The sequence below is a fragment of the Triturus cristatus genome, chromosome 10, assembly GCF_964204655.1.
Source record: "Triturus cristatus chromosome 10, aTriCri1.1, whole genome shotgun sequence".
Taxonomy (NCBI): domain Eukaryota; kingdom Metazoa; phylum Chordata; class Amphibia; order Caudata; family Salamandridae; genus Triturus; species Triturus cristatus.
Window position 1 is genome coordinate 152472801 of NC_140593.1, and position 23090 is coordinate 152495890.

Below are 23090 nucleotides of genomic sequence, written 5' to 3' on the forward strand. Positions count from 1 at the left end.
TTGTGATACCCGTTTAAGGGATGCCTTGATACTTGACATATATGCTGGCAGCTGGACCTGGGAGATTGCACAAATCCTTGTGTGCAGTGACCACATTGAACTGCTCCCCTATTGGGCTGTAGTGCTAATTGGTGTAAGGGGTGGACGCAGCACATCTGGCCGGACCAGCTAATGGATCACCTCGCCTTCCTGTTTGGTGAAGTCGACAACGACCTCATGTTGGAAATAATAGCCTATGAAGCTGCAATCTCTTTCATGGACAAGTAACTGTGTACCTGCAGCCACAACAGATTGGAACCCATTGCACATGTCCCAACACCTTGTTACATCTTGGAGATCTGGTCACATATCCCACGACAACAGTGGACATGGCTGCATTCGCCTGAACTACGAATACATGAGCGGACAATAACGCGGGTTAACACACACCTGTGAAAGGTGAGGCACTCCCCCAGAGTGGACAGCGGCGCTTGGCAACGTTCCTCATTCTGACATACTGCTGCATTGGTCTGCATGTTGTGGCACTTATCTTGCTCGTACTGACACGCATATGCTAATAAAGTCTGCACACCTTCACTTGTATTCAACTGTGATGAGTGTTGATTTGAATGACAATGTGTGTCTCACTGCCTATCTGGGTCAGCGCCATACATGCGCATTGATAGCATTACCCAGGCAGTACTTTTTTGTGGAATCACTGTCCCTACATTCATCCATACTTTCATACTCGATTGATCACGGCCAAGACACATCTGCATGAATTTGAATGTTTTATTCACATTCAATGGAGCGTTGAAGCTGGACCAGTACAGGGCCATGCAAACCCCACTTTACATTGTTGGCCCGTCGAGGGCCAGCCAGAGTCCTTTCGGGATTGACAAGTTCATAGGGAGTGGAAGACTACAGTCCGCAGTGTGATTGCTGTGTCATTGGTAACCAAACAAAATTTGGCAGTCCATGTCGAGGTCCAAGGTGAGTGTCACTGAGTGTATAGGGGGACAGTGGAAGGTGTTATTCCAGGGCATGAAGCAGAGGACCGAACCAAGCTGAAACCGGCCATATGGCGGATATGAATGCTACCACTTCATTCCAGCCACAAAGCCAGATTCATCAGCATCTTCGTCCTCTGATGTGTCAGGTGCCTCACATGCGGGTGGTGGTGTTTTGTCTGCATCACTGTGTGGCAGTGACACATCAGGGGACGGAGTTTGAAATTCTGCCGCAATGTGTGGCACCGACACTTCAGGGGGAGGAGATGTGGATGTAGTAGTAGCACCAGCATCCATCCACGCCAGGCCTTGTGGTGGCAATGCCATGACGATGATCTGCAGGGCATGGAAGATCACAGCTACATCTCGCTGGTGTGCAGCTGTGGCAAACATTCTTTCCGCCTGCATCCGCTCCAAGCTCTCCATCATTCTCATGTGTCCCAACGCCCGGCTGACATCGCTGGAGCCACTCTGACTAGACAGTTCTTCTTGGCTCAGAGTCATGAATCCAGCGATGTCAGCCATGGATTGTTGGAGAGCATGGAGCGGACAGTGGGTGTCTGTTAGGGACTGTAAGTGGTCCCTGATGGGACTTAGACATCCAAGTATGGCATCTAGTTTGGCTGCCATGAGGTCGAATCCCACCCGCAGCTGGTCAGCCATTTCCTCCCGGCACCCTTACACACAGCATTGGAATGCCATGTGTTGGTCGTGGGGGTCCTGGGAGACAGCCATGGTGGTGGGTGCTTCCTGCTGGGTGGTCTGCGCAGGGGGTGGGGTCTCATCCATGCAGCTGGGCTGCCCTGCTCCTGAAGGTGGGGTGCCGGAGCTGTCCATGAGCTGCTGGAGTGCGTCGGTGTAGATGTTGGGGAGGTCCTCTTCATCATCAGTGCTGTGTTGTTGGGTCTGCTCTGCAGGAGGTGTTGATTCTCCCTCTGCAATGTGAAGGGGAGATGCAGATTGACATTTTGTTCACATGTATGTTCACGCATTGTAGAAGTTTACTGTCAGACTGTATGGCAATCTACATTGTGACTGTTTGTGAGGAGATGCCTATTTGAAGCGGGACAGTTGACATTTCTACACCGTCAGGGATGTGAGGTTGAACTTGTACATTGTCATCTCGCAGTTTCGTGCTATGCTAAATGCGAATGGCCATTTTCTACACACAAGTGGCAGCAGCTGTGTCCTCTGTTCTGTTGTGAAAGTGTTGCAGTTTGTACCACATTGTTGTCAATGTAGAGGTGCTCTGATTCTTGTGTGTGTGCTGCATTGTGGGTGAGTTGCCCCTTCAGCTCTGATTTGGCTGGCCCTTATATCTTTCAGGCAGTGTGCCTTTCACTTCTGTGGTTATGCAGTGCTAAGATGTTGCTGACTTGGGTAACTTGGGCTCTTGGTCGGAGTTGTGGATCTTGGGCATGGTTTGCTCGCAGATGTGCTGTACTTAATTGTGCATGTGTGCCATTGTGCCCATCTCCCTCTGTCCCCCCAGTCCCTGGTCGTTACCTACCCTGTTGCTGTTAGCTCAGGTCATGTTGTGCAGTGTCCGGTCCCCCAACTCCTGCCAATGTCTCCCCAATGATGGTCCCAGGCTGGTCCTCCGTGGGGCTTGTGGGGTTCTGGTTGTCCTCTGTACTTGCTCCGGCTACCTCCATGGTGCTTCGAAGTTGTTTGTGTTTTTGGGTGCCGCTTTTATAGTGATTTTGGCCGCCTGACTGGTGGGACTTGCAGGCCTGGCGCCGCTTCTTGCTGGATTTTTTATCGCAGTTGTGCCCATCGCAAGTTTTTTCATGTTTGTGTTTCGATTTTTATCACAGTCCAGGTGATTTTATCTCGGACATACGATGCGTTATCTGGAAACTATTGCATGTTACCATCGTGTTGTGAATCCGACGTTAACACAGAGTTATTTTCCCGCGATATGAAAAATTGTGTTAACTTATTTTGGCGATGATTATCACACGTTCTTGGGAATATCTCCCATGGTGCGAACTACAGGGTTCATATGCCCTTGTAAAACTGGTGTGTCAGGGCCACACCTGTGCTGTTGGATCCATCTAAGCCCCAAACGCTGGGAAACTGGAATTCTTTGCCAGATTCAACAGTGTGATAACAGAGACAGTCCATGCACAGCTAGTGATCGGCAGAGACTGTAAGCCCTCATTCGACCCCACCCTTGATGGATCCAGCCATCCGGACCAGTGTTTCAACAAAGATAAAGCCCTATTGTGGGATCTTGAGGCAGATCACTCCCTTATTGATCCATGGAGGCTCATGTACCAGACACACAAAGACTATCCATTCTTCTCGTGCCCCCTGGAACTGAGAGCAGAATCTCCTACTTTCTGAATGGTCCTGCAATATGTTTATAGACAAAATATAGGCCACAATATTTATGTAAAATTCAAAGTCCAAAAGGATTGTAATATTTGGACATTTAGAACATGCCATGAAGCTCTTGATTTTGAATTTATGTTTTTTATGACCAAAAATTACCTGTCTTTACATACATTGAGAATGGAACAGGGGACTAATTGGAAGATGTTCCAATTTGAATGAATCAGAGTTTCTTATGTTCTCTGACACCGAACCAGGCTATTTCTGAATGAGGGGTCTCTGACCTTTAATATTAATTAAACAGCACTAAAACCACTAAAGCGTTTGTTCAAACCTCTGTGAATGAAAAGCGATATCAGGGGTGATTTATCTGTAAAATGCATCAAGCTCCTTGAAGCCCTAAAATATGTGCACAGATTATTTGAAGGACACAAAATCATGTCATTCGCCTTTGGAAAGATATCTGTGGACTTTGGTCAAAATACAGGGAGCGGTTGGTGTCATCAGACCACAAACCATGCACTTGGAGAGTGTCTTGCTCAACCTGAAATTCCAGCTGGAGTTGCTAACCCTTGCAGGAATCAATCAGCTCTTTATTTGGGAATATATGGCATCCTAAAAGATGTGGGATGGTCACTTTTACTGATCTTCATCAATAAATTAATATCGAAAGACTCTACTAAGTAGGTTTGCCATATGGTGTTTCTAAATATGGTGAGTGCATTTAAGTAAGTGGAGTGGGTCACAGAATTGGCTAGTAAATCTATGATCTTTTTGGTATTTCCCACACGTATGATTACTTCACAATATGCTCTGCTTTCCAGCGCACGTGGCAGATTGTGAGAGCGGAGAATGACCACAGTGGTGCAAACTGGATGACATCAGCCGAAGAATCTTAACATTTTAAGTTTGTGCCATGACTTGATCAATCTTAAGTACTTGTTCAGGTGTGTATATTCAGCTGTTATTTGTGTGGTTGTGCATGTGAGGGAAGCTTCTTACAACAGGGAAGCTTTTTGGTACAGGTTGTGAAACTCTAGCAAGGGGGGCAGCATGCTGAGGAACAGCTGGAAATGAGAGTTTGTGTGAGAGGCTCCATTCTCTCTGCACCAAGCTGTTGCTCCCTTGTAAGTTGCATCTAAAATGTCAGCTTATTTTTATATCAAAAATTAAAATCTTTGTAAAATAAATACAGAGCGTTTATTCAAAATTAAATAAATAACAACAGAAACCACAAAATATGTTTCACTAATAAAACATGAGAGACGAATAGAAAGTCCTTGCATTGACCTAATTTGTCCTGTGGCTTTAGAAAAGTACACGTGAGAGAGCGGGACACGGGGAATTCAATACTGGAATAAAATTGAACATCCAGCTGACCCTTACTTTGGCCCCCGGGGGGATCATTCATTGTGAAGCAGAGATGATATTTCAGTGAGATAAGGGCTTATTATTAAACAATAAACAAACATTAAATTACAATAAATAAAAAAATGACATTTTACAGTCCTTAGAAAGTACTAATGAGGCTCTAGGAATATTAATCCTATTGTTTTTGATCAGCCAGATGCTTCTGTGTTTGTAAGGATCAAAATAGGACCTTGTTGTACGGTGAGACATGACAGCACTTTTCATGAGAGGAGAGTACATGGCTGTCACTCATTGTTTTATGCAATGTTTAGGTACTGTTCCTCTCCTTGAGGCGATTTTCTATTTTGTGTATAACAACTTATGTTAAAGATGAGTGCACCAGGTAGGTCATTCAAAGTTTGTGTGAGGGATGTATTTTGATTGAACACTTTTAGTGCAGGGGGGCTACCAGGTGTGAGCTGTCTGCACCTCTACCACAGAGAGGATGCTATTTGAGAACTGTCTTCCAGGCTCTCAATCTCCTCCACCACTTCAATAATGGCTTCCGCCTGGTCTTGGTGGAGCACATAGCTACCGTTGGAGCGGAATTTCTCATGGAGTGAAACTTTGCTGAGGGGTTTTCACCAGTGTCCATAGAAGGTGTCACATCTTCCTGTTACGATCTCTCCGCTGTCGAGGAGCAGCGCTACTTCTCCGTACATCCTGTCGAAGTTAGCCACATTGTCCTCAGGGTGTTCCACCACCACCTTCTTCAGCAGGTTGATGAGGTCAGGTCTCCTGAGGCTGTCCTCACTGAAGGAAGAGATGCCCACATTCCCATCCAGGAGGGCTGTGCAGGCGTTGAACTGGAAGGAGTGTCGGGCCTGGTGCTCAGACTCTGGGAAGGGTCTGTTGATGTACTTGGAGACTGGGACCCTCAGAAGACTAGAGCAGATGGCAGCGGGGTTGAAGGAGCCCATTATATTGATGACTCGGTTTCTGGCTGAGATGGCAGCGTCTGCGGCCCAGTGCATGCCCAAGTGAGCTGGGAACCTCTTGAAGGCGATGTCTTGTTCCTCCAACAGAAAGCTGTAATCTTGATCTGGCACTGCCAGGGGTGAGGGCTGGCAGTCACCATAGAAAGCACTGAATCCTGAGCAGCCAGGCACATCGTCCAAGATGAGTGGGTTGGCTTCCATCCCACGGGCAGCTAAAAGTGCTGCTTCCATCCCAAGTTGGGTGGCGTTGCCAATATGGAGAGGCTTGGCAAGAGTCGCTGAATTGGCCATCGGTGCCCCTGCGAGAGAGGCGGCGATCGCCAGAGCATGGGCACATTGGTCTGCATTCAAGGAAAGAAGTTTCACTGCGGCGGCAGCACTGCCCATGGTGCCAACAACAGATGGAGGGTGGAATCTGATAGGAGATACAAAGAACAGTTTCAGACATGGAATAAGGACAATAGCAAGATAGTTTTGTATGGATCGTACTAATAATAAGTGTGAAGTAATGAAATATGCTAGGAGCATGTCAGACATGTACCATTAACACCATCATGCAGTGAGGAGGCATTGACAATATGCTAAAATCTAATCAGGCACTCAACATAAATATATAATCCAGTTACAGTGAAGAGAAAAATTATCTTTACCATGTTTACATTGTGTGCTATCCACATACATGATTCTGTTTGCATTACAGGCTCTTCTTGGGGATATTTCTGCCCTCTGTGCACATCAGGCACAGATCATAACATTACCCCCTCTAGGGATCTCACTCATAACTCATGAGCCATTTCTACCCTATTTTGTTTAGCATCATACCCATGGCCTTCAGATACTGCAGCCCCATGAGGGCATTCTGTGTTGGTCATGGGGTATTAATGTTCTTTGTGGGCATCACACATACCTCTTGGGGATATTGCTGGCTTCATTGGAGAAACGCATTAGTCTTCCTTGCACCTCGATGCCTACGTTGAATGCCAACAGGAAGTCTGAGCCACTGGGTCGGGAGCCCACGGGGAGCATCTGGGAAGCCGCCATGAGAGCCGGCAGCACAGCGCCCGAGGGGTGAGTGGCAGGGTGCCAAGTGTCATTGAAGGTCATGGAGTGAGTCTGTAGAAGAGGAGAAGAGGGATAGGAGGTCTTTCAAGAAGAGGACCAGGAAGTGATGTTAAACTGAGAGATTGTGTCATCAAACTATGGAAACAATTTACAGACATGGAGGATCCATATTTTAAAATGTTGTTTATTGGCTGCACAATTGCCCAATACTGTCTGTTTACAGAAGTGGAAACAGACAAGATTGAACACTGGAGTAGACAGCATTAAAACAATTCTCAGAATTTCACCACTTTTAGTCTACGATTGATGGATACATTCATAAGCAGCTGCCAAATTCCTTACCGCCACTCCATTGACATATGCAGCCAGCGTGGGAGGGAGTCTCATTCTTTTCCTCCCGTACACAGAGCTGATCGCAGACAAGGAGAACATGTCCTGTTGGAGAGAGAATAAAGTGATGAATGAACAGTGCTCCTGGACACCTAATGGAGGAAGAAGGTAGCTTGTTAGAGGATAGGTAACTCAACTCTAAAAACAGGATGGGACATCTCATACCTGGAGGGGTCTATTAGGAGAAAGACAGGAGCAGGTCAGTGATCTCCATGAGCAGGAGTAGAGTTCCTGAAGGACAGCTGTGTCTGAGATCAGAGGTCCCCATGTTTATCTGCTTACCCTACATGATACTCGCTCTCCTGGTATTCTCTCGAGATATTAACTGCTTAACATCTGCAGGGATCCTAGGGTGTGATTTGTGAAAACTAAAGGTGGATTTTATGACTTGGTCTTTCTCTCTTCTTACTTATTATTTCAGGTAGCGGGTCACACTGTTGGTTTAGAGGGTTATTTAATGGTGGGGCGTCCATGGTGTAATGCTTGGTTAGATCCAAGACTCTGATAAGCAGGTAAAATCTGATGGTGATACTGAACAACTAAAGTCTGAAGAGATTCTGATTAAGGGATGGTTTGATTCATGAGACGTTGCGTTTTTTGTCGAAGTTGCCTTTTCCTTTTGAGTATCTCAAGGTCATGCTAACTTTCTGGGTCCTGATAATATGTTTTAATGGTGGTGTGTTACAGGTGTAGTGTTTGTTTTGCTTCCAGTCTCACTTTAACTGAGAGGGCCCTTGGGAGATGGCCCCCTCTTCTGATATATGGGATTTTAGTGGACATATACTTCATGGTGTGCTTTCTTGTTTGGACCCTGCCTCCCTTTAAAACATGGACTCCCGAGGACATTATGGCATAGTTGGTTTTTATTGGCTGGGTGGTGAATAGTGGGAGTGCTTGTTGTGGCCCATGTCTTAGGCTAGATCAGAGAGAGATGGTGATCAGCATAGGTCTAGAGAGGTTTAATGGATGATTGTTGCTTTGGAGTTGTATGGTGTATTTCATGGTGCGGCACTTGTTGCCACTTACATGGCAGGATCACAGGAAGATGGTCACACTCTTGGTCTAAAAAGGTTTTTTTTATGGCTGTGTTTTGCATGGTGTGGTCTATGGTGTCTTCCATGTCTCCTCCTACCGGGCAGGATTACAGGGAGATAGTGCACACTGGTGTCCTAGAAGGGATTTTTATTGATGTGTGTTGCAACATGTGTTGCCTGATGTGTACCATGTCACCTCTTGCCTGGCAGTATCCCAGGGCCATGGCCACACTGTTGACCTTTAAGTGTTTTTATGGATGTGTGTTGCATAATGCCTTGCTTGGTATGTTCCATGTCTCTCTTACCTGGCAGTTTCCCAGGCTGATTTTCACACTGCTTTTCTAGAGGGGGTTTTAACACACGTTTGTTGCATGGTATGTTACTTGGTGTGTTCCATGTCTCTTCTTACCTGGCAGTATCCCAGGGCAATGTTGAACACATGGGTCGTGCTTCCCACCAGTCCAGCCCCGATGCTGTTCAGGATCATACGCTTGCTTCGGTGCCGCACAGCTTGGGACAGGTGATCTGCCTGGACTTCATGTATGAAGGAAGCAAAGCTGCTGGTGACCGCCTTCTCCAGGGGGCTCCCCTCCAGCGCTGGATGAGAAGAAGAGACAGGATCATAGCTACTGGAACTCTGGGCTGACATGAGACAAGTGTCCAGCGTATCCGGACTAGAACCAGATCATGTGTATATGGGACAATCATTACTCAGGACCCTTGGAGTGTAGACCAATAGAAGACTCAAGCCAGTGTGAGTGACACCAGAACCTGTTACTGGGCCCAAGTGATACAGAGCTGCATCAGAGCAGGAAGAGTGACACCAGAACCAGTAACTGGGCTCAGGACATAGAGAGAGGTCTCAGACCAGGGAGAGTGACACCAGAACCAGGAACTGGGCCCATGACATAGAGAGTGGTCTCATAGCAGGGAGAGTAAAACCAGAACTCGTAACTGGACCCAGGACATAAAGTGAGGTCTGAGACCGGGGGGGTGACACCAGAACCAGTAACTGGACCCAGGACATAGAGAGAGGTCTCAGGCCCGGAGAATGACACCAGAACCAGTAACTGGACCCAGGATATAGAGGGAGGTCTCAGGCCGGGGGTGGGGGCTTAACACCAGAACCGGTAACTGGGCACAAAATACAGAGAGACCTCATACCAGGGGTTGTGAGTGCAGAGACACTTACCTTCCACTGCCGCTGTGTGCACCTGCCTAGACACCCTGAGGATGGCCTGTGGCTTCTGGAAGAAGAAAGAGAGTAACATTAGCTGAGTTGTTGCAGTGCATCAGAACATGGAAAGGAGAGTAAAGGGATAGAAGAGCAGAGGGCAACGAGGCTGAGAAGGGAAAGAGGACAGAGAAGGAGAAATAACATAGGAGAGATTTGAGGGTGGCTCCTGTTAGAGGCTCCAGTCTGTCAAGCTGCAGTCCAAGACTGGCAGATGAGAAACTTCAGCCTGTCACATGGGCAGTCCCAGATTTGCATATAAGCAATCCTAGGAGGGCACCTGCTCTCTCCCAGCATGGCACATAAGACATCACTGCCTGGCATATCAGTAGTTAACGCCTGGTTTATAAACAACCCTTGACTTGCAAATTAGCTACAGACTGGCACCGTAGCCACTCTGTCTCAAGGATCAAACCTGGTCTATGTAAACAGCGCCGCTAGCGCTTTGAACAGCACCAGGAATTTATAGGCACCACTCTGGAATATGATGCTAACATCTGGACACACATGTGATGTCAGCACTCTGATAAATTATGCCAGCACCTTGACAAATGAAGTCAGCACACTGGTATACAATGAAAGTACCCGGCACTATAGGTACCATACTGGGATGTTATGCTAGGACCTTAAGTTGGTATACATCTGGTCGCAGCACTCTGACAAAAGATGCTCGTCTTCAGGCCTATGACGCCAGCGCGCTGGGAGATGTTGCCAGCACCTTGGCACATCTTGTCCGCACTAGCGGTGGTCTCCGTTCTGGTTCAGGCACTCTGGTGAGAGGTTGGCACGGGAACAGTGTGCTCATGATATCAGTTTGCACAGTATGAAACTGTTCATCTTGCTCCTGTCATGGGCGTGAAATGGACAATGTTCCTTATAGTAAAGTGTAGCACCAGTGTTTACCTGGCATTTACAGTTAAGTACAGGTTGGGGGAAAAGGTGGCAACCCTAACGATGGGCCAAGTTATTTTTTTTGTGCAGTAAACAGCTGGGCACAGTGATCTGCTGTGGTTGTGCACTGGAGGTTCCTATTGGAATACAGACCTAGAGTAATCACTGGTGTCTGACAATAATTCATCAACTCAGGCACTCCATCCATCACTTCCTTTTAAACAGATCTCGGTGCCATAGCAACTCATGTCTGACAAGCCTCCATTGCTGAGGGTCATTAGATGTATGTGCGCTAAAATTGACATTTACTATCATACACCTGTATTCAAGGATATCACATTATTTTATTTCTCAACAGATAATTATATTTTCTAGTTGAATAAAGTATAATTCAGACAAAATGTGTAATGTTGGTTGCATGTGTGTATATGTGACCGTGTGTGTATATGTGTGCGTGTGTGTGTCTGTGGGCATGTGTGTGTGTAAGGACTGTGAAATAAGGAATAACCCACTCTGTTTCTCTGTTTCTGACCAGGTTGAGCCCATTGTGGTCTCCTCAGTAAATCCGAGTGGAGAAGCCAACACCACTCACCACAACCAAGTGTACGCCAAGTTGGGAGAAAAGGTAACACAAGAGGTGTATCTGAGAACACTGTGTTCAGAACCTAGAGTCCTAATAGACCAAGGAGTCTTCTGCGTGGCCTGCATTGAACAGACAACATTTACCAGGGATAGCCCATTTGCACTGTCGATTATCCTGATGAAAGAAGGTTTTTCTAGATAGTTCTGATTCAGTGGCTAATATTAAGTAGGTTGTTTTGCCAAATATTCACTGGATAAAGTCTGGATAAAGTTTACAAATGTGATTTGGTTTAAAAGAATAAAACTGCTAAATGGGACTAGGTGACCTTTGACAACTTAGTTTACAGACTGCAAAGCATTTCAAAATGGTGTGATGGTCACCTTTTCTATATCTAGGGAAGATCCCAGAGTAGGATGTTGAAGGTGTGCACAGTATGTGTGGGGGATACCCACAACAGGGTGAGGAGATGCACACAGTATCTGAGGGTAGTCCTGTGATTAGGATGGTGAAGATATCTTGTATGTGCGGCGGGGAGCCCTAGTGGAAATGGCTGAGGGGTGTACTGTACCTGTAAGTGATCCCCACAGCAGGATGCTGAATAAGCATGCTGTATCCTGGGGGCTCCAAGATTGACCAATGCTTATTTAAAGTACTGGAACATCAGTTCTGATCCTAGAGTTGGATGGTGAAAATGTAGGCTGTTTCCAGAGAGGATCAGAATGGATTGTTGTCCATGCAAAGCCTCCAGGCGGTTGTGACTAGTATTTGTAGGACATAAAGATGGTGGATATAAGTGAAGGTGTTATGTGAGGTCAGTCATACCGCAGTGAAAGTGAAGCTTCTCTACTGGAGGAATCCTGATTGATAGGGGAGATGGAACCTTACATTTAATAAGAGGGTTCAGTTATTATTAAACACTCCGGAGAGTAATGACTGGATGATGATACAACAGAATTGTTCAGTAGCGCAGAGAGCTCCCTGTTGAGGTGGCCACCATGTCTTTGGTGATAAGGAGGTCCAACCAGACCCTGAAATGAAGATAATGATGCCATTGTTTTAGTGTCCATGGAAGCCCCACAGCTGCTTGTGTTATGGGAATCTGGGGGCGGTGATCTCACGTGTGGCTTTGCTCCTCAGGTGGACAGAGTCCTCTGCAATGGGCCTTCTCCAGAGAACATCGCCTCCACCATCGTCAACTGTACCAAGATCGACAGTGGGACCATCGGGTTCTTCAGGATAGGAATGGTGCCCAAATCCCACGTAAGTAGAGTGTGTGTGTGCGTGCTGGTGCATTTGTGTGTCTCTGTGTGTGGTTGTCTGTTTGATTGTCCCTTTGTTTACATGTGTGTGTGTAGTGTCATCCAGTGGCAAATACAAGGAAGGCAACTGATCACGTGATCTTGGAAATTGAAAGGCGAGAGTGGGTAGGAGAGCACTCAATGTCATCTGAACATGTGGAGGAGAAAGAGAGAGAGAGGAGAGTGTGGAGCCTAGGATGTTGGATGTCCAGGGCTAGGGGGTTGCATGTGGAGTTGGAGGAGTGCCATCACAAGGAGGAGGTTTGATTATCTAGGTAGGAAGCAAACCTGAAGATTGGAGTTCTCAGGGGCCACATTTAAGGACATTTCTCACTTTACTTTGAAGCCACATACAATGCTGACGATAAAGTAAAATGCAGGAGCTCTAGGGAGAAGAAACTGTGGGGCATAAACATGTCAGCAGGAGTGCATCCTGTGTTCCTGTGATGCCAAGAGTAGGTGTTTGAAGTAAGGGCTAGTTGAGCATATCAGGGAAGGTAGTGAGTTCAGAGAAGGGACTAGTGAGTAGACGACTGAGGTGAGCTCTCAAGAAAGTGTTACTCATAGTTGTTAAAATGTCACTCATAATTACTCTGAAATTATGAAAATGTCACACATAGCAATCTGAAACCTTGGCAGATATGCATTAGTTAGCTTAGAAGAACAGACACTGAATTACTGCAGCCCTCACGTTCTGGCACAGCTTCTGACTACAGCCTGAATGCACTGTCGGGAGAGTGGAAGACTCCATTCTAGCTCTCTCTGAGGGGGAGGCATACAGTCAGTCATACTTTGTCCAGACCCCCTGATGAGAAGCCATGACATTGCTCCTTCAGTAATGGCGCCAGTGTCTTTCTTTGCAGGTGCTGCAGCTGTTCAAGCAGGTCCAGATGAAGCACAGCTTCGGTTATGTGTCCAGCACCTTCACCGAGGTCCCCTTGGAGCCTCCATACTTGTCCAATTCCATCACAGATGACACGCTCTCCATTAGCTCCGAGGACCCTTCCCAGCTGTCGTACGTCAATGGAGGATTCAGCATGGAGGATGAGAAGTTGTGATGGACTTGTGTGGTGAGACTGCCTCCTAGTGGCACAGCAAGGGTGCCAGTGACACTAGTCGAAGCAAGGAGAAAGGAACGCCAACCCTACAACAGGTTAAATAAACACTCATCGTGGAATGTAGTGGCACCCGAAAAGTCTGGTGCCATTAATAAAAATGCAAAAAACCTTTACCATCTTCGGCGATAATTCCAAAGTCATAGATCACTGCAAAGTCATAGATGGCCGGGACCTCGCCTGCCTCGCGAGGGTTCACTGCATCACTAGTGTTTGATAGTGCACACCTGTACTAAAACTCTTTAATATGTTCCATATCACATTGTTGAGATTGTTTCAATGTGTGCATCATGTTATTAGCAGGTTTTCAAAATATGTGTATTTATCAATGTATTTTTTTATTTTTGGTATTTTGTATATGAATAAACTCAGGTTTGAACCTATGTCGTTCACCATTTTTTTAAATCAGTCCATCAGTTCAATCTTGTATCCAGTTCACAAGCTAAATAAGGCCATTTTACATCCTTAAAAGATCCTACGGCTCTTCATAGCACTTCATCTACGAGGCACTATAGTTAGAGCAGTCTGGAGTGGTTGACCCCAATTTGATTCTGGTTCATCACATGACAGATCACAACCACCCCTGAGGATTCATGTCAAACACGTAGCTCACTGAATCGTACCATGGCGCTTTAGCTCAGCTGTCGTTGGATTGGTTCTGCCCACTCACTCTCATTCGGACCGGTGGCCTGAGTTCTTATTTGCAAACACTCTGGGTTCTCTTTATTGGCATCAGAGTGATGTGCGGGGCACCATCTGTAGGCGTTTACTAAAAAGAACTACAGAGCAGACACTTTGGATTTAACAATTTAACATTATTATTACATATAGCAGGTGTATGTGGATCCATTTTAGTTTGTCTTTGTTTGAAAGTGGCTTATTAGTAGGGGTAAATCTACCTCTGCCCACAAGGCAACTAACACAAACTAAGGCTCAGAATAGGTCTCAGAAAAGTATTACCATGCTCAACCCTTGGTAGCTTGGCTGCAAGCAGGCAGACGTAGCTTCATAGATAGGTATGTAAAGCATTTAAAAACACCAATTCAGTAAATAATTAAGACACAACACGCATTAAAAATCCAACATCAATTTATAAAAATGGAAATAATTTTTAGCTTTAAAATTACACCAAAACGCTAAAAATCCGCTATAGGAAACCAGAGGTATGAATTTTTAAAGATTGAACACTTCCCAGTGCTTTGAAACCAATAGTGCCACTTCTGGACATTTGGTTGCCTCTAAAAGGGACAAAGTATAAGCTTGAGGCCGACGGCGATGGAGCCCTGGTCGGATACACTAAGCAGGAGGACCCGGTCAAGATTTTTCATTCACACTTCAAAACTTTTCGTGAGGATTTCTCATCAAACCTCGTGCAGCCTCCTCCAGCAGGCCGGATTCAATTAAGGTTCATGGGATTGCCTTTCTGTGAGAGTCCGTGCACCCTCTGGAGCTTTTTCACAAAAGTTCACCATACTTCTGGAACTTCTTCCTGAAGTTCCTCTTGAGTGTTCAAATTGTCCAAAACACAATCCAAGAGTCTGGAATCTCCAAGAGGGTCCTTGAAAAGTTGAGACCACAATTCCCACAATGCACCTGGACAACACCCTTAAACGTCCACTGGATGCACTTCAGGCAAGGGACTCTTGGTGGAGTTGATGCAGGTGAGCTCTGTTAACCTGTAGATTGCAGGGAGCCCACTCTTTATTCCTCCTTAAACAAGGTACATCCAAAGGGCTGTAGTTTCAGATAATGCAGCAGGCGCAGTCTGTCAGAAAGCAGGGCCTGATGGTGCAAATCAAGTTTTCACTTTGGCGTCCCCTCTTTATTCCTCTTGAAACGAAGTACACTCAAAGTGCTGTAGTTCCAGATAATGTATAAGGCGCAGTCTTTTCAGAGTGCAGGGCCTGATCAAGTTTCCAGCTTGGCAATCCTTCTTCTCTCAGTTTCAAGCAGCAGAGGTAAGAGGCTCGGCCCCTCTCAGATACTTATTCCAAATCCTTTGAGACAAGCAGGAGAGCACTCCTGTCCAATGTGGTGCAGGGCAACAACATCCCAGGGTATGATCACATCCTCCAGAGTGTGGCACTATATTCTCCCAGAGAGCACCATTTCCCCAAAATTCAATATGGCTGATTTTCCAGCAGAGTGAGAAGATCTAACTAAACCAGTGCACAGGATGGCTCATCGCCATAGTCTCCCTCGCCTTTGCATCTGCAAGTTCCTTTCTTAAGCATGCCATCTGGCTGGATTCAAAGGGTAGGACTGTAACTGGACCTGACTTACATTATCTGTCCCCTCCTCCCTTTGAAGAGTATGTTTTACGACCCCTCCCCTTGCCATAGCATTCCTCTGTAGCAGAACCCTTCTCCTCACAGTATGGCTCTCTGACACCCATGGGCTACTTATCACCTCATCAAAGCAGCCTGGCTAATCCACTTAACTCTGGCCAATCAGGTCAGAGCACTAGAAGGCTGAATTTTGGCATACAGACAAGAACGTCTTATAACTTCTTGCCTGTGCATTTTAGGATAAATTCAACAATAGCATATTGTTGGATTTATCAATACCATTCTACTGAGTCCCTGAATGATATTTTATGGCACCCCTGTCTTCAGTTATTACCTAATAACTTCTTGCCATGTTAACCTATAGAGCTCTGCCATGGAAAAAATGAACTGGGCAATTTCTCCAACACCAATTTTATAAGGACCCCTGGAACACCTAGGGAAGACTTTAGGGGTTCTGAATATGTCGAAATATTGCAGATCCTCACTTCACAGTGCTCCTAGCACAAACATCGATTTTGGGAAGTACTTTACTACTATATGGGGAGTGAAATGTGCAATTTCACGAACCCCAGGGCACATAAAAATCTTTTTATAAGGGTAATCCTTATAAGTACCTAGCCCTCCACCCCTGGGACACCTAGGGGAGACCCTAGGGGTTCTTAATATACCTAAACATTGTAGATTATTCATTTGTAAGTGCCCCAAAACACCAAAGTTGTGTTCGGGCACAATTTGCATTCTAAAAGCAGTACTGCAACACCGGGCTGCTTTTAAACTGACCTCAGGCTTCAGCAGTGCACACATGCAAGTGCAGAAAGGCTGCTGGCCTCTAAACTGTGCTGCCCTATTATATAATAGGGACTTAAAGGTCATTGTAATTTCACTGCCCTATAATATACTAGGTCCTTATCAGGGAGGTCATGCCAATCATAGGGGTACCCTATCCCATAGTGTACCCTACTGTATGTAGGTGTTTACACTGTATTCTCAGTATAACGCTGGCCCTGGCCCTGGATAGGCAGAGCCCAGGGACAGTCAGAGTCAGTTACTACCAGTGACCAATCATAAAAATTGGATTATATTCTCTGTTTCACACGTTGTGAAATGCTTCGTATAAATAATTTTCCTATGTGAAAAGATGAAAACCACACTTCCTATGACAATATTATGACAATTTCCACAACTTCAACAAGGAAAAATTCCAAATTTGGAGTAGGCAAAAAATTATGTCAATGTTTGGTGGCATGTTGTCTTACCTTTTTCAAACACAATAAAAAATGTGGAAATAGTGGCAGCTAGGTGGATAATCACAGCACCACCCAAAAGTGTCACAAACAAATTATAACCTTTCCCATTAATGATGCCCACCTCAAATGACCAGCTACCACATGCTTATATATGAAAGACAATCTCATAACATGATTGAGAGGCAACACATTCACATCTGAATTCGTACAGTAAGAAACAGTATGGTGATTGACGTAAAAGTAACTAGAGTCTTGCCTGGATTCCAAATTCTTTGTTGCCTTCTATAGAGAGTCCTCTAATATCTGCAGTCATTCACTTGAAAATTAATGAATATCGATCTGTCCTGCCAAGTCATGTATCCTTTCATTACCGAAATCCACGTATATGGAAATTCGTATTCCCACTAAGAAGAAGAGTACTTATTTCAGCAACGCCATCCGGCCCGCCGTGTTTCATTTCAAACCAGCTTTTACGTCAATCACCATTTGCTTAAAAGTGATAATGCACTGAGGAAGCCCTTGTCTTGGACCAAACGCGTTGGTTGCATCTGTATGTATTAACACCTCCAAGTGTGGAAAAGGAAAAAAAAGAGGGAAAGCAACAAAACAATTAAAAAAAGAAGATTCAAGCAAATCTGGAAATTATGGACTAATTTGTTCATTTTAATGGAAATACTGTTTCTTACTTTACAAATTCAATTGTGAATGTGTTGTCTCTCATTCATGTTGTACGATTCAAAATCTGTGATTTTTGGTGAGACATTGCGCGTCTTTCAGGACATAATTTAATTGACTGATGATTTAAAAAAAATTGTGCCATTCCTTTCATAAACAAAAACGTTTCATAAAGTATTTAGATGTGCAAATTAATTTTTTTTTTAAATGTTTAAATTCATATTTGGATGTCACTTTAAGAAATCATTTAAAATTGTAATGTTGCCATATTTACTTCCAAGATTAATATTATACCCCGGTATTGTCTGTCTCAGAATCGTAGAACTAAGTTTTCTTAAAAACAATAGCATCTGATATAATACAAATAATCTTAAATAGCTGATAGGCTGGTACCACATTATACTTTTTCAGTGTGTGACTCAGTCACTTTGAAAGAAGGCACTGTTGCCTATGATCTTGAAAGATCACACTTTATAGCAGTCTGACACCTTCTCGAGGATTCTCATGTGCTTCTGCTTAACGTCAGTATAATGTGACCACCCTAGGACTGAGAAGTCCCCGGTGAGCTGTATTAATCAGTTTCCATCCACTGGGGGTGATGGTAGGTTACAAACTACACCATAGCTCCCCCAACAAAGATAGGAGGTGAGCTGTACATATACTCATAACTATACATTGAAAAAAGCGGGTCCCATGGGAATATAGTTTTTGTTCAAAATGCAGACCCCGAGAAGTGCCCCAGCCCTGTAGATAAAGACGACACTGAGGACGGACAGACTGTGACTGAAAAAAAATGGATTTTTAGAGCAATATTAGGTCAGATTGGTATTATTTATACAGCAAGTATTTTCAATGGACAGACTAAATAGCCTTATGCAATTAAGGGCATACAGAATGTAATCCACAATAAGCCACCTTGATTAAAAAAGAAAAGCAATTTATGTATAAGATCTAAACCGGATATAAAAAACAACACAGTAACAAGTTAGAACACAGTGCAATGTGCCCTCAGTGCCAAAGCCAAAGCGTAAACAAATATAACAATCAATCAAAAGGTGAACAAAGACTAATGTATAAGTAACAAATAACCAAAAATGATTGAAAACATTCTGGGGCCGATTCCGATCCGGGTCGGAAAGCACTCCGACCGAGCCGGATCCGGAGTGTTTTCCGACCGAGCCGGAGTCCTGCAGTCCAACCTAGTGAGTACGATATGGTCGTATGCTGCCGGACTCGGTTTGTCGGACTCCCATAGAAGTCAATGGGAGCCGGTTGTACGACGTGTACATGGGCTCCCATTGACTGAATGGGTACGTCGCGGACAAGTGCCCCCCCTACAGTGAGTACGCATCGGTGCCATCCGCACCGTACATGCCTGTGATGGGGAGACCCATGGGTCTCCCCCTGTGTACAAGTTGTAGGGCTACGGGTGACAGGGGGTCCGACGCGGACCCTCAAAGGCAACCACCCAGACGATTTGCGAGCCAGACATTCCGGCTTGCACAGGCTGTCCGACGCGTGCATCGTACTGGCTTGGTCGGGAATCGCATCCATTGCACGCCATGGTTAGCTTCCGACCGAGATGTACGGAGCGGATCGGACCCGGAAACGAGTCGGTCGGTGAATTTCATGTAGCTCGCATCGTACTTGCTCGCTCGTACAGCTGTACGAGTCGGCCGGAAAACACGTGTACGGCACGTAGTTTTTCCGGCCGGATCGCGTTCGGTGCCCTTCCGACCCGGATCGGAATTGGCCCCTCTGTGTTGCAATGAGAAAGGTTCCATGTTTATTTTCTACCTAACCGTGTTGGCAACGTTTCGACCTTTTGATTAGGATACTAGGGTCTCATCAGGACTAAGAAGATAAAGGGACATCCAGAAATACCGAAAGAATGTGTATAGGATAGAAAAAGTTGCTTCCGTGGTGTGGTAATTAAGAGAAGCAATACCAGCAGTTACCTGAAAGCCCCTGAAATCTGGGGATCGTAGATATAGTGCAGGGCATATAGTGGCACGCATTCACACCCTAATTGATTATTGAACGATGACTGCCGTCACTGTCAATCGCAAGTACGAGCGCATGATTAGAATGCGCTTTCTAGAATCAAATGAAAGCAAGGCTTGAAATGCGCGGTGTTTTCCAAGCTTTGTTGCTAAAAGATAACGAGTGGAAAGGATGAAACGTCTCAGCTACAAGAAGAAAATACCAGTTTCAACAAATGTATAATTCCAGAGTTCCTTTACAAAGAGAAAAGTATGAACAACAATGCTTCAAAATTAGGAACTCCTCATAAAAAGGAGAAATATATAGACAGAAGGAATGTAAACATAACATACAAATTAAAGAAGGAAAACACTAGGTGAGCTTTTGTGTGTCAAATCCAAAGAGCAAATTAATAAACAGATATGATCAATAAATAGATGTGAGCCTTAAGACAGACATCACGATGTATATGCATATCTACATTACCAGAACAAAGCAGCGTGCAAGGTGCCCATAATTGGAATCATAAGGCTGAATCCTTATTGCAGTAATAATACAAATCATAGTCCAGATTCCAGCTTGCTCCTATGATCATTTCTTGAAATTAAGGGGGTGAGTAGGTCGGTGTAAAGTCCATGAGGACAGGGCATCAGAGGATAGCATGTCTTACTCATGAAGTCGGACGACAAAACCCCTCCACTCGTCAAAAGAATGTGGGGGCATATTATCAAGCACAGCGTTAAAATTATCGCCGCTTTAGCGGCAGAAAACATCCGCTAAAGCGGCGATAATGGGCTTGATAATATGCCCTTGAGAATTCCCATAGAAGCCCATGTTCTGGTGTCAACATGGGCTTCTATTGGAATATGTAGGAGCGCCAAAACATGTGCCAGCTACAGATGATGTAACACAAAGCGCTGTTGACAAGAAGCTGAAATAATACACAGATGTCCCAAGTGGAAGAAGCAAAAAAGTGAAAAGTGGAGTAACTCTTGTCTTAAACACCCTTGCTATAGGTACGCCCCCCTTCATTATACAGAGACAGTACATCCAAGAACTTGTTCACAAGTAGGAACATGCCCTAGCCCTTACACAGGGAGTTCAGCCTTTCCCAAATCTTGGTGGATCGTAAGAGCCTATGGAGGGTGAGCCCTCCCACCAGCTCACCAGTCATTCCCTCGATGACTTCAAGTCTGCTCACTGAGGAAGGTGAGCGAGCACCCTGGGCGTAGTTGGAAGCACAGACCTACCACAGCCCCATAGAGTGTCAAACCACCTGGAACCTGTCTGATGACATGCAGTCTCACTAGGAATCAGTGTAATGGGGAAAGGTATGTGATCTGCATTATGAATTAAACATGTTGCAGAGACAGTGGGTATGTAAAAGTAAATGTAGTGAGTCTCGGCAGGGACACTCAACTTCCTGTGATTCTGGGCAAATCACTTAATCTCACCGTGCCTAACAAAAATTAATGTGTTCGTTTGTAACACAATTGATGCTCATGTAATGCACCCTGATACCTACAGGTCTAGGTCGCGCTATATAAAACTCACAAAATAAATAAAAAGTTGCTGCGTTACCTCACACTGTGATGGGGAGGCGTGCCATGGGTATTACGGTGGGTGTTCCCACGTAACACCCGTGGCATTTGACACATTCCAAGGGAGTCCGGGGTCAGGTGGAGGTAGTAATGAAGAGGGATTCTCCCTGAAGGCTCGCACAGAGGGAGCCTGTAAGGGAGTGCGTTGCAGAGTCCGGGGTCAGGTGGAGGTAGTAATGAAGAGGGATTCTCCATGAAGACCCGCACAGAGGGAGCCTGTAAGGGAGTGCGTTGCAGAGTCCGGGGTCAGGTGGAGGTGGTAATGAAGAGGGATTCTCCCTGAAGGCCTGCACAGAGGGAGCCTGCAAGGGAGTGCGTTGCAGATTTCAGGGTCAGGTGGAGGTTGTAATGAAGAGGGATTCTCCCTGAAGGCTGGCACAGAGGGAGCCCGAGAAGTGTCACTTGCCTGATACTCCCACCTCAGAAACCTCCTCTTCCCATCAAAGGGACATTACATGGAAAAAACACTTTTTGAGAGTGATAATATTTAGAAAGAGATTTGGAAAAGAGTGCGTTTTACTGGGCCTTGTAAGACTAAGAAGAGATAAAGGAAGGCCCTGAAGCAGGTCTGCCTAGACATATATGCGATAAATCGAGCCCACAGTGGCCCACCCAAATGCACCCTTGGCCCACCCAAATAAAAATTCCTGGAGCCGGGCCTGCTTCCGCTACAGGCTTCAGACACGGAGAGTGACGTCAGGGGTTCGAAGATGGACAGGACTCAGGTGTTTTCCTCTTTCTCCAAACATGCGGCAGGGCCCAAGTCACTATCAGAAGAAAGTGCAGATCTAAGACATTAGCTATTTTTCATTGTGACCATCGCAGCCCTGGCTCTGACTGTGAGCACGACAAACTACACACATGTCAATATATACGGGGCACACATGACACCGGGCTCAGCAGGGCAGTCTGTGTAAAATGTGAAACACTTCCCCGCTGTAACCCATGCTAGAGTTAGCCGTGTGTCCTACAGCTGCTGGAGTTCCGAGAAGATGTGGCCGAACACAGCCGTCGACTATGAGCCTGGGGAACCAGGTTTGGATCTCAGCGTCTGTTCACCATCCTGTGATTCTAGGCAAATCACTTGATCTTCCCGTTCCCAGAAAAACAAAAGAATAAAACGAAACTGACCGTATATAATGTAATCTGATGCTTATGTAAAGCGGAATAATATCCTTGGGCCAAGCTCGCGCCACATTAGACAGCAAAAAATAAATAAAAAGTCTCTTCTATCCTTAAGACTGTCTCTGACAGACGTGCTGCCAGTTTTGACTGAAAGCCCCCTCTGAACCTGTTGTATTCTGCAGTCCGGTGGTAGGAGGAGAGGGGGTCAGAAGGGTATGAGCTGTGTCTAAGGGGGGTGGAGAGAGGGGCTGCCCCGCTATAACAATAACTCTCGGAAGGAGCTACTGTCAAATATCGCTTTGTCTTTTCTTATCTTTCGGCAGTCTATCTTGCTTGTAATTATTATACGCTACCAGATATTTAAGCGCACTGTCGTCGGCAATGACGTGCCCCCTCTTTTCAAATAATTAAATGAAGAGGTCTTATGTTAATTGACGGAGTCTTTTCTGTCCCGAAACAAAGGCCTTGTGTAGAGGTCCCCTGCGGAGCCGAGATGTCAGTCCCGTGCTACTTCAACACCCCTCCGCCCCCAGAAGAGATGAAACTTCCCAAAGGGAGCTGAAAGTTATGGGGAATTCCCGGAGTGAGCCCCATCTTCCCTTCTGCGCCCCTCGGCTTCGGAGATCTCACTTCACATGAACCCTAAGAAAGGGGTGAATTTTTTTACAGTAAAAATCTATTGCATTTCGTTAACAACATACCTGGGCACTACTTCCCCCACTCGTGATGTCACCACACTGAGCTTCTCGTGAAAGACATACCTGGGCACCACTTCCCACACACCTGAGGGCACCAGTGAAGCTCCTGTGAATGTGTGACCCAAGCAGGAGAGGAGTTGGCCCAACAGCAAGGACTGTCGACCTCTAATCGAGTCTTGGCAGGGACGATGA

General features: G+C 45.6%; 1 protein-coding gene across 1 annotated transcript; it reads right to left on the minus strand.

Annotated features, from left to right (window-relative positions):
* Positions 1–5317: 5317 nt before the first annotated feature.
* Positions 5318–11920, minus strand: LOC146789087 (cis-aconitate decarboxylase-like). Its single transcript, XM_085631026.1, has 6 exons — positions 11891–11920; positions 9353–9407; positions 8570–8757; positions 7079–7171; positions 6582–6787; positions 5318–6089 (listed from the first exon to the last, which is right to left on the minus strand). Exons 1-6 carry the CDS (start codon positions 11918–11920, stop codon positions 5318–5320), a joined length of 1344 nt encoding a protein of 447 aa, XP_085487152.1.
* Positions 11921–23090: the final 11170 nt, after the last annotated feature.

Bases quoted from the DNA above. Each gene is read 5' to 3' on its own strand.
- LOC146789087 (XM_085631026.1), bottom strand. From the start codon at position 11,920: ATGGCATCATTATCTTCATTTCAGGGTCTG. The intron at 9,408-11,890 runs GTTGGACCTCCT...TTCTTCTTCCAG, and splicing joins TATCTTCATTTCAGGGTCTG to AAGCCACAGGCCATCCTCAG. The intron at 8,758-9,352 runs GTAAGTGTCTCT...CTTCTCATCCAG, and splicing joins GCACACAGCGGCAGTGGAAG to CGCTGGAGGGGAGCCCCCTG.